The sequence below is a fragment of the Pecten maximus genome, chromosome 5 (genome assembly GCF_902652985.1).
Source record: "Pecten maximus chromosome 5, xPecMax1.1, whole genome shotgun sequence".
In the NCBI taxonomy this organism is placed as follows: domain Eukaryota; kingdom Metazoa; phylum Mollusca; class Bivalvia; order Pectinida; family Pectinidae; genus Pecten; species Pecten maximus.
In genome coordinates, this window is record NC_047019.1 from 30403219 (window position 1) to 30415508 (window position 12290).

Here is a 12290-nt window from a genome sequence, read left to right on the forward strand (position 1 = left end):
TCATTTATTCTACAGCTATAAACATTAAGGTAATGATGTCACATGACAGTGAGGTAATGATGTCACATGACAGTGAGGTAATGATGTCACATGACAGTGAGGTAATGATGTCACATGACAGTGAGGTAATGATGTCACATGACAGTGCGGTAATGATGTCACATGACAGGGAGGTAATGATGTCACATGACAGTGAGGTAATGATGTCACATGGCAGTGAGGTAATGATGTCACATGACAGGGAGGTAATGATGTCATATGACAGGGAGGTAATGATGTCACATGACAGTGAGGTAATGATGTCACATGACAGGGAGGTAATGATGTCACATGACAGTGAGGTAATGATGTCACATGGCAGTGAGGTAATGATGTCACATGACAGTGAGGTAATGATGTCACATGACAGTGAGGTAAGGATGTCACATGACAGTGAGGTAATGATGTCACATGACAGGGAGGTAATGATGTCACATGACAGTGAGGTAATGATGTCACATGGCAGTGAGGTAATGATGTCACATGACAGTGAGGTAATGATGTCACATGACAGTAAGGTAACGATGTCACATGACAGTGAGGTAACGATGTCACATGACAGTGAGGTAATAATGTCACATGACAGTGAGGTAATGATGTCACATGACAGTGAGGTAATGATGTCACATGGCAGTAAGGTAATGATGTCACATGACAGTGAGGTAATGATGTCACATGACAGGGAGGTAATGATGTCACATGACAGTGAGGTAATGATGTCACATGACAGGGAGGTAATGATGTCACATGACAGGGAGGTAATGATGTCACATGACAGTGAGGTAATGATGTCACATGACAGTGAGGTAATGATGTCACATGACAGGGAGGTAATGATGTCACATGACAGGGAGGTAATGATGTCACATGACAGTGAGGTAATGATGTCACATGACAGTGAGGTAATGATGTCACATGACAGTGAAGTAATGATGTTACAGGATATAACAATGTGTAAATAATGTCTCCTGTACAAAATTTGTATTTTGCTCTGAAAAATATTGTATTGCATGGTTAAGTAGTTATATGACAGTGCACCACATCTGTGCCCAGTTTGGACATATGCTTGTATAGTGAATATATTGGAATAGCAAGTATTGCGTTCTATCTGATGTTGCGAAGAAACATTGGTCAGTTGGCATGGTGACCGAAGTTCTTCATCGTTTATTTATCTGATAATGAAGGATTTCATATATTATCACAGCACTTCTTCGATTATCATAAATGCTCACCACTGAAGTGTTGCAAGTCTTAGTTGAAGCAATCATCACACTGATAATTGTTACTAAATACATCTGATTCTCAACCTTAAAGAGGAAACATTTTACTTGATCTAAAGCATGCAGCCAATGAAACTTGTGTGATTGATCTTTTTTTCTGTTTCTGATACAGTGCCTTTACAAAAATAGAACCCTGATGTGAAAAACCAGACCAATACTTTAGTGACGGACAGGTGCATGGTGCAGGGACGTTACTCACTCTCATCAAACGTCTGACGGCATTAATTACATTTTGTGGCAAGTGTGATTTGTCTCTGTTAAGGTTTGATCCAATTTAAATCCTACGTTTGTGATGAAAATAAATGAGAACCTTATATCATGAAACTGAAGGTCATACAGGCACAAGGATACACATTTGTACATGGGGTGGACAGAAAGAATTGAAATTCACATGGAGTGGACACAAAGCATTGAAGGTCACAATTGGAGTGGACACAAAGAATTGAAGGTCACATTGAGTGGACAAAAAAGCATTGAAGGTCACATGGGGTGGACACAAAGCATTGAAGGTCACATGGAGTGGACACAAAGAATTGAAGGTCATATTGAGTGGACACAAAGAATTGAAGGTCACATGGAGTGGACACAAACAATTGAAGGTCACATCGAGTGGACATAAAGAATTGAAGGTCACATTGGGTGGACCCAAAGAATTGAAGGCCACATTAAATGGACACAAACCATTGAAGGCCACATGGAGTGGACACAAACCATTAAAGGTCACATGGAGTGGACAAAAACGATTGAAGGCCACTTTGAGTGGATACTAACCATTAAAGATCAAACCGTCAATAAGATTGTAATATCTAGATGAGGTTGATGCAAACCATTAAAGGTCAAACAGTCAAAAGATTGTAATTTCTAGATGCTGTCACTCCAGGACACAAATCATTGAATTATACACAGCCAAGAAGATGGTGATTCTTTCTTAATGAACATCAAACAGGCACTAAAATTGTCAGTTTAACCTTTGAAGGTCATGGTGGCATTGTCTCATACCCATCCGTGGGTGTATGTCAATTTTGAAACATGTTATATGTCAACTTATATTTATCACTCTTGGTTTGCCCAAATGGAAAACTGCAAGGGATCTTACTTTGGGAGGAAACTGCAGTACCTGGAGAAAAACTACATGCAGGCATGTGTGATCAGGGAATCAAACCCTGGCCATGTAGGGAAGCCTACAGGTAGCAGCAAATGTATGTGAATCCACACAGAGGTGAAGCAAGGACATAGATGATCTAGGAGGCAGCTACAAAGGTCACATGGAGTGCCAATGGTCTAGAGGATACCAAATTGTCTCTACATAGGGTGGGCAGGCTACGGTCACATGGACTTCAAATACCCACATCTACATTATTCATGTTAATTGTACAATAACCCTAGTTTGTAATATTTTCTCGACTAATTTTCAACTCCGACATCTTGATCTCTTCTCTTATAACTAACAATTAAAGTAATCAAATCTTTCTCTTTTTTTTATGTGATGAATGTTGGAAAGTTATTAATTAGAGCTCTGAATTCTCTTACATGCATCGATGAATGTGAAGGATCCATTGAAGCCAGCATCTGTCGTCTTGTCATCTGAGTAGAAGTCTAGTACCAGGATGTTACTGGTGGAAATGACCAGTTTAGGGAGGTGAGAGAGGCTGTTATCACAGAATCGGCCAAGAAGGGGTGTGTCCAGCAAACTCTGTGTGGGGCTTGTTACCTGGGCGTAAATATCCATCCAGTCAAAATGGCAGCTGAAACATTTAAGATTTCAGTGAATCAAAAAGGCAGCAGAAAAATAAAAAAATCAGATTTTCATGTCATCAAAACACTAGCTGAAACATACAGCATTTTCATCTAGTCAAAATGGCAACAGAGACATATACAATATTTCAATGTAGTCTAAAAGGCAGCTGGAATATACAAGATTTCCGTCTCATCAAAACACCAGCTGAAACATAAAAGATTTCCATTTTTCAAAACAACAGCTGAAACCATACAAGATTTTAATGTTGTCAAAACAGCAGCTGAAACACAAAGATTTTAATGTTGTCAAAACAACAGCTGAAACCATGGCATATAAGATTTAATGTTGTCAAAACAACAGCTGAAACAGACAAACTAACACAAACCGTTCTGGTTTCTTATAGCGTTTAATTCACATTTACATAGATCAACATAAAAAAAATAATAATAATGAAATTATGTAATCTTGTTGAGTTAGAGAATCATTACATGTGTCTTCATATAAAGAAACCAGACGAGCAGACTATGTCCAATAAGACATTTTTATCTTTTATTCCAGCCTTTCTTGTAAAGAAAGGAAAAAATCTTTAATAGAAAATGTCATATTTCATGGGGTGTGTCAATCAATGACCACAACAGCCATTCAGTCTTATACTGGGGAGGAAATTGGGTTCACCAGAGCAGAGCTTCTTCTCTCAAAGACAGACAGTGAGATATCTGTGATAGTGGACTTCAATGCTGATTTGTGTAGGGCAGACAGCCCTGTGGTGTGTAGATATCTGTACAGACTGTGTATCTCACAGTACCTCCATTTCCTGTGACGGACATGCTTTAGACTAATGATTCTGTAACACTGTCAACAGTGGTAAACCACGGGTACCATCCACTTAAACACATGCTGTAAAAGGAAAACACCTCCTGTCTGTCCCCCGCCAGGCCGTGCTATTATTGTGTTTCAGCTGACACACTAGGATGGGGGAGACAACATCAAATTCAATTGCCAATTGATTTAAGAAAAAAAATCACCAATAGAAAGCAAAAATGTCTTGCTTGATGATATCAGCCAGACTCAAAACTCGTGTGCTGAGGACATATCCACTCGCCAGTGTTGGTCCATCGGACAGCATAGCACATCGTACTGCGCCATCAAGGTCCGACAAGTTCAGTTCAAAATGAAAGAAATTCATTTGAAATTGAATCCTGGACAGGGAAATGACTACATTACACAGAGCTAACCCATTTATCTCACTCATTTCCTTGTTCTCTCTCCGTGACGCTGGCTTTCTCTGTATGTCTGACCCATATAAAATCCTATAATTTGATTTGATATAAAACTTGGAAAAGGATTTGGGGACCCTTGGATGACTTTCGAAGATTTTAACATGTCATTTTCGAAAAGTAAGAAAATATTTTGGTCTAAACTGCACCAATTACCTGTTATTCTCGATATCTTTACATGACCTTGTACAAACATTACTAACATGTTACATCAATATGGGGACTTTTATCCCTGGTTTCTCCTCTTCAGTACACATAAACATTTTGTTTGCGTACTTACAGCAGAGAAAGTGTCACAGTAAATGCTTTATATGACTCAAGGGATGAAGAGAACTCTGTATCAGCAAGACAGATAATTCTGAAGGAGCATGCAGACACACGACAGACAATTGTCTTACAGAGCTTCAGAAAGAACATCATTTCATACAACATATATTGAAAGATTTTGTAATTTCATAAAAAAAGAAAACAAGCAAGCTAAGCTGAAGACCACTTTATTTTCTAAGATGGAAAACATTTGTACTATTTTAATGTTTTATAAATATATTGATTCTATGGCACAAAGACATTCAATGTACCTTATCAATCCCCAGGGGAGACAACTCAACATTTCCTCTTCCTTTTCAAAAAGCAACAATATGGATCCAAGTTTTGATTGAAATGGAAGCCAAGGGTGATGGAGATATCAGTGACAAATCAGCCCCGTGTAGTTTGTATAAATCCAGGGGAATACTCCATGTAATGACATTGGTGCTTCATCTCAAGGTCAAAGTGCAAAGTTTTACTGCACCAAACTCAAGGAAGAATAATGGCTCCACAATCAATCAAAACCTCTCCATATAAATCAGCAGCTGATGCTCCTGAAAGAGAAGGTTATATCTGACCTGGTTTTAATGTCTTTGTAGTACCTAAAGCATTATGATGTCAACACATCAAGATCCAAGATACCCTGTCATCTACAACCTGCCTCCTCTTCCTGATAGACACCTTCTCCTGCCGACACTGATGACAGATAACTGCAAAGTGTCCAGCACTATCATATAATCATCCGTCACATTTCATTGAAGCAACTATTTTGGTTCCAATCCATTAAATGAGAAGCCGAGAATCATGATGAAAGAGTTTTGTGGGCAGTAAAAGTGTGGAACATTACTCTGGAGATACTGGTCACTGGAGATACTGGTCATTGTATCGTCTATAATTCTGTCTCGTTTTTCATCTGTAGATGTCTGTACAGGTAACAGATGTAAGTTAATACCTCTCTAGGTCCAATATTGTTGCTGCAGCCCCAGACAGGGCCGTAAAAATTGTACTGATAGGGAGATCGGAGATCATGGCCAGACCAATCTACCAGTATAATGCCATTACTAGAGACTTGTGTACCATCACTTTCCTGTTCAGACCTGATATTTACAGAGCTGTATAAACAACATCAGGTGTACTAGGTTACTAACACCTGATGGTATTGTCTGATAGAGAGATGATCCTGTACATATCACATACATATATAACTCATAAATATCTATCACTGTAAACATATATCACATAACCTTACTTCATCCATACCACATAGAGACAAAGAAACACAGAAAGTGTGACTACATTGCAGGTGACCAGTTCTTTTTACAGGAATATTTCAGGTAGTGTTCTAAACTATATGTGTGATTTGGCTATAACAGTGGTTTAGGGGGACACAGAGGTTAATGATCATTAGGGGGCACAGAGACTATCATTAGGGGGACACAGAGGTTAATTATCATTAGGGGGCACAGAGACTATCATTAGGGGGCACAGAGACTATCATTAGGGTCACAGTGAGATTATCATTTGGGGACAAAGAGATTATCATTAGGGTCACTGTGACGTTATTATTAGGGTCACAGTGAGATTATCATTAGAGGTAGAGATGATGGGGGGGGGGGGGGGGGGGGGGGGGGGGGGGGGGGGGGGGGGGGGGGGGGGGGGGCATAAAGATTATCATGGGGGGGGGGGGGGGGGGGCCAGATTTTATCATTAGGATTGGCTGGGTAAGGGGGGAGGGGGCAGTAAGGGACAGTGTATAATTAATCTACTTTCTGTTACAGGAATACAACAGTTTGGATTGGTTTGTTATTGTTTAAGTCCTATCAACAGCTAAGGTCATTCAAGGAGGACCTTCCCTGCATGCAACATGCATGCATGTGGTGAGTGCACATGTGTTTTGGAAGGGTGCAGTATTTTTCATGTTTTAAGTTTCCTTGTGATAATCCAAGTCTCCTTGTGATAGTCCAAGTCTCCTTGTGATAGTCCAAGTCTCCTTGTGATAGTCCAAGTCTCCTTGTGATAGTCCAAGTCTCCTTGTGATAGTCCAAGTCTCCTTGTGATAGTCCCAGCCTCCTTGTGATAGTCCAAATCTCCTTGTTATAGTCCAAATCTCCTTGTGATAGTCCAAGTCTCCTTGTGATAGTCCCAGCCTCCTTGTGATAGTCCAAGTCTCCTTGTGATAGTCCAAGTCTCCTTGTGATAGTCCCAGCCTCCTTGTGATAGTCCAAATCTCCTTGTGATAGTCCAAATCTCCTTGTGATAGTCCAAGTCTCCTTGTGATAGTCCAAGTCTCCTTGTGATAGTCCAATTCTCCTTGTGATAGTCCAAGTCTCCTTGTGATAGTCCCAGCCTCCTTGTGATAGTCCAAATCTCCTTGTTATAGTCCAAATCTCCTTGTGATAGTCCAAGTCTCCTTGTGATAGTCCCAGCCTCCTTGTGATAGTCCAAATCTCCTTGTTATAGTCCAAATCTCCTTGTGATAGTCCAAGTCTCCTTGTGATAGTCCCAGCCTCCTTGTGATAGTCCAAGTCTCCTTGTGATAGTCCAAGTCTCCTTGTGATAGTCCCAGCCTCCTTGTGATAGTCCAAATCTCCTTGTGATAGTCCAAATCTCCTTGTGATAGTCCAAGTCTCCTTGTGATAGTCCAAGTCTCCTTGTGATAGTCCAATTCTCCTTGTGATAGTCCAAGTCTCCTTGTGATAGTCCCAGCCTCCTTGTGATAGTCCAAATCTCCTTGTTATAGTCCAAATCTCCTTGTGATAGTCCAAGTCTCCTTGTGATAGTCCCAGCCTCCTTGTGATAGTCCAAATCTCCTTGTTATAGTCCAAATCTCCTTGTGATAGTCCAAGTCTCCTTGTGATAGTCCCAGCCTCCTTGTGATAGTCCAAATCTCCTTGTGATAGTCCAAATCTCCTTGTGATAGTCCAAATCTCCTTGTGATAGTCCAAGTCTCCTTGTGATAGTCCAAGTCTCCTTGTGATAGTCCAAGTCTCCTTGTGATAGTCCCAGCCTCCTTGTGATAGTCCAAATCTCCTTGTGATAGTCCAAATCTCCTTGTGATAGTCCAAGTCTCCTTGTGATAGTCCAAATCTCCTTGTGATAGTCCAAGTCTCCTTGTGATAGTCCAAATCTCCTTGTGATAGTCCAAGTCTCCTTGTGATAGTCCAAGTCTCCTTGTTATAGTCCAAGTCTCCTTGTGATAGTCCAAATCTCCTTGTGATAGTCCAAATCTCCTTGTGATAGTCCAAGTCTCCTTGTGATAGTCCAAATCTCCTTGTGATAGTCCAAGTCTCCTTGTGATAGTCCAAGTCTCCTTGTGATAGTCCAAGTCTCCTTGTGATAGTCCAAATCTCCTTGTGATGGTCCAAGTCTCCTTGTGATAATCCAAGTCTCCTTGTGATAGTCCATGTCTCCTTGTGATAGTCCAAGCCTCCTTGTGATAGTCCAAGCCTCCTTGTGATAGTCCAAATCTCCTTGTGATAGTCCAAGTCTCCTTGTGATAATCCATGTCTCCTTGTGATAGTCCAAGTCTCCTTGTGATAGTCCATGTCTCCTTGTGATAGTCCAAGTCTCCTTGTGATAGTCCAAGCCTCCTTGTGATAGTCCAAATCTCCTTGTGATAGTCCAATTCTCCTTGTGATAGTCCAATTCTCCTTGTGATAGTCCAATTCTCCTTGTGATCGTCCAATTCTCCTTGTGATAGTCCACTCCCAAAATGCTGTGCTCTAAAGCAGAAGTAGCAACTTTTAAAGACTCCAGTATGTATCAGCCAGAGGACAGAACACAATATCTTCCTCACAGGAGTGAATGCTCAACTAACAGACCAAAGTGAGACATTGTCAAGACATTAGGAAGAAAAAAGTTAAGAAAGGAAAGAAAAGATAAGATCCCAAGTCGCCTCTTACAATTATGGGATGGGAGCAGCAGGTTACAATTCTTATGGTCTCCAACGCCCAACCTCTACAAATCCATTCAGGATTTCTCTGATGACAACATTCCATCTATTTATACTAATGGCTACATTAAACATTATATTAGTAATATTTCGAATGTATTTTACGCAGTACCATTGGCAAATTTCAGTAATGAATAATATGATTTTTCTCTCTTAAAATACATTACAGATATATTTCCATAGATTTTATTAGAGGATTTTTAACCTATGTAATGATACAGATTCATTTACCACATATAGTATTTATTTCAGTCTGGAAACCATTCTGTCCACAAGTGATACATAGGTGTACTCCACTAGGGAACAGATAGGCTACTGTAAGGATGAATGGATGTTTAGCAAGTCTTTGACCCTTGGAACTGTGCATCATCCCTACAGAGCACATTAAATTAATCCAGATCAATAGAAGAGATATTCCAATACAAATGCACAGGGTTGTAAGGGTTAACAACATCAGGAAGGAAATAATGATGAGAATATCTTGAAGGATCACCAGGGGAGTTAATCACACCATTACATGTTAATTGAATTTACGAGGAAGAAACTGATTTTTCTTGTACACCATACCAGAGATGGATACACAGCATCCTCCAAATACCAAGCACCTGATTGAACAAGATTTTTAGGTAGCAAATTCTGAATCCCACATCTTCTGGTATCAACTGACTACAAAAGTAGGAGGAAGTACCAATGATGTACTGGAGAACATACACATGGAAATGAAGGGTAGGAGACATAGGAAAGGACAGAGGAGATGGAGATGAAGGAGAGGAGATATAGGAAGGACAGAGGAGATGAGATGAAGGGGAGGAGATACAGGAAGGACAGAGGAGATAGAGATGAAGGGGAGGAGATATAGGAAGGACAGAGGAGATGGAGGTGAAGGGGAGGAGATATAGGAAGGACAGAGGAGATGGAGATGAAGGGGAGGAGATATAGGAAGGACAGAAGAGATGGAGATGAAGGGGAGGAGATAAAAGAAGGACAGAGGAGATGGAGATGAAGGGGAGGATATATAGGAAGGACAGAGGAGATGGAGGTGAAGGGGAGGAGATAAAAGAAGGACAGAGGAGATGGAGATGAAGGGGAGGAGATAAAAGAAGGACAGATGAGATGGAGATGAAGAGGAGGAGATACAGGAAGGACAGAGGAGATAGAGATGAAGGGGAGGAGATATAGGAAGGACAGAGGAGATGGAGGTGAAGGGGAGGAGATATAGGAAGGACAGAGGAGATGGAGGTGAAGGGGAGGATATATAGGAAGGACAGAGGAGATGGAGATGAAGGGGAGGAGATATAGGAAGGACAGAGGAGATGTAGGTGAAGGGGAGGATATATAGGAAGGACAGAGGAGATGGAGGTGAAGGGGAGGATATATAGGAAGGACAGAGGAGATGGAGGTGAAGGGGAGGAGATATAGGAAGGACAGAGGAGATGGAGGTGAAGGGGAGGAGATATAGGAAGGACAGAGGAGATGGAGGTGAAGGGGAGGATATATAGGAAGGACAGAGGAGATGGAGGTGAAGGGGAGGAGATATAGGAAGGACAGAGGAGATGGAGGTAAAGGGGAGGAGATATAGGAAGGACGGAGGAGATAGAGATGAAGGGAAGGAGATATAGGAAGGACAGAGGAGATGGAGGTGAAGGGGAGAGATATAGGAAGGACAGAGGAGACGGAGGTGAAGGGGAGGAGATATAGGAAGGACAGAGATGGATGTGAAGGAGAGGAGATATAGGAAGGACAGAGATGGATGTGAAGGGGAGGAGATATAGGAAGGACAGAGGAGATGGAGGTGGAGGGGAGGATATATAGGAAGGACAGAGGAGATGGAGGTGAAGGGGAAGAGATATAGGAAGGACAGAGGAGATGGAGATGAAGGGGAGGAGATACATGAAGGACAGAAGAGATGGAGGTGAAGGGGAGGAGATATAGGAAGGACAGAAGAGATGGAGGTGAAGGGGAGGAGATATAGGAAGGACAGAGGAGATGGAGGTGAAGGGGAGGAGATACAGGAAGGACAGAAGAGATGGAGGTGAAGGGGAGGAGATATAGGAAGGACAGAGGAGATGGAGGTGAAGGAGAAGAGATATAGGAAGGACAGAGGAGATGGAGGTGAAGGGGAGGAGATATAGGAAGGACAGAGGAGATGGAGATGAAGTGGAGGAGATATAGGAAGGACAGAGGAGATGTAGGTGAAGGAGAGGAGATATAGGAAGGACAGAGGAGATGGAGGTGAAGGGGAGGAGATATAGGAAGGACAGAGATGGATGTGAAGGAGAAGAGATATAGGAAGGACAGAGATGGATGTGAAGGGGAGGAGATATAGGAAGGACAGAGGAGATGGAGATGAAGGGGAGGAGATATAGGAAGGACAGAGGAGATGTAGGTGAAGGAGAGGAGATATAGGAAGGACAGAGGAGATGGAGATGAAGGGGAGGAGATATAGGAAGGACAGAGGAGATGGAGATATAGGAAGGACAGAGATGGAGATGAAGGGGAGGAGATATAGGAAGGACAGAGGAGATGGAGATGAAGGAGAGGAGATATAGGAAGGACAGAGGAGATGGAGATGAAGGGGAGGAGATACAGGAAGGACAGAGGAGATGGAGATGAAGGAGAGGAGATATAGGAAGGACAGAGGAGATGGAGGTGAAGGGGAGGAGATATAGGAAGGACAGAGGAGATGTAGGTGAAGGAGAGGAGATATAGGAAGGACAGAGGAGATGGAGGTGAAGGGGAGGATATATAGGAAGGACAGAGGAGATGGAGGTGAAGGGGAGGAGATATAGGAAGGACAGAGGAGATGGAGGTGAAGGGGAGGAGATATAGGAAGGACAGAGGAGATGTAGGTGAAGGAGAGGAGATATAGGAAGGACAGAGGAGATGTAGGTGAAGGGGAGGATATATAGGAAGGACAGAGGAGATGGAGGTGAAGGGGAGGATATATAGGAAGGACAGAGGAGATGGAGGTGAAGGGGAGGAGATATAGGAAGGACAGAGGAGATGGAGGTGAAGGGGAGGAGATATAGGAAGGACGGAGGAGATAGAGATGAAGGGAAGGAGATATAGGAAGGACAGAGGAGATGGAGATGAAGGGGAGGAGATATAGGAAGGACGGAGGAGATGGAGGTGAAGGGGAGGAGATATAGGAAGGACAGAGGAGATGGAGGTGAAGGGGAGGATATATAGGAAGGACAGAGGAGATGGAGGTGAAGGGGAGGAGATATAGGAAGGACGGAGGAGATAGAGATGAAGGGAAGGAGATATAGGAAGGACAGAAGAGATGGAGATGAAGGGGAGGAGATATAGGAAGGACGGAGGAGATGGAGGTGAAGGGGAGGAGATATAGGAAGGACAGAGGAGATGGAGGTGAAGGGGAGGATATATAGGAAGGACAGAGGAAATGAGATGAAGGGGAGGAGATACATGAAGGACAGAAGAGATGGAGGTGAAGGGGAGGAGATATAGGAAGGACAGAAGAGATGGAGGTGAAGGGAAGGAGATATAGGAAGGACAGAGGAGATGGAGGTGAAGGGGAGGAGATACAGGAAGGACAGAAGAGATGGAGGTGAAGGGGAGGAGATATAGGAAGGACAGAGGAGATGGAGGTGAAGGAGAAGAGATATAGGAAGGACAGAGGAGATGGAGGTGAAGGGGAGGAGATATAGGAAGGACAGAGGAGATGTAGGTGAAGGAGA

At 42.4% G+C, this 12290-nt stretch overlaps 1 protein-coding gene across 1 annotated transcript in view; it reads right to left on the reverse strand.

Moving 5' to 3' along the window:
* Positions 1-12290, reverse strand: part of LOC117328404 (tolloid-like protein 2) — a 90115-nt gene that overhangs the window by 54910 nt on the left and 22915 nt on the right. The window contains exon 2 of the mRNA XM_033885933.1: positions 2850-3064. Within this exon, the coding sequence (XP_033741824.1) occupies positions 2850-3048 (199 nt within the window). The 5' untranslated portion in view covers positions 3049-3064. The remainder of the gene's footprint in view (positions 1-2849; positions 3065-12290) is intronic.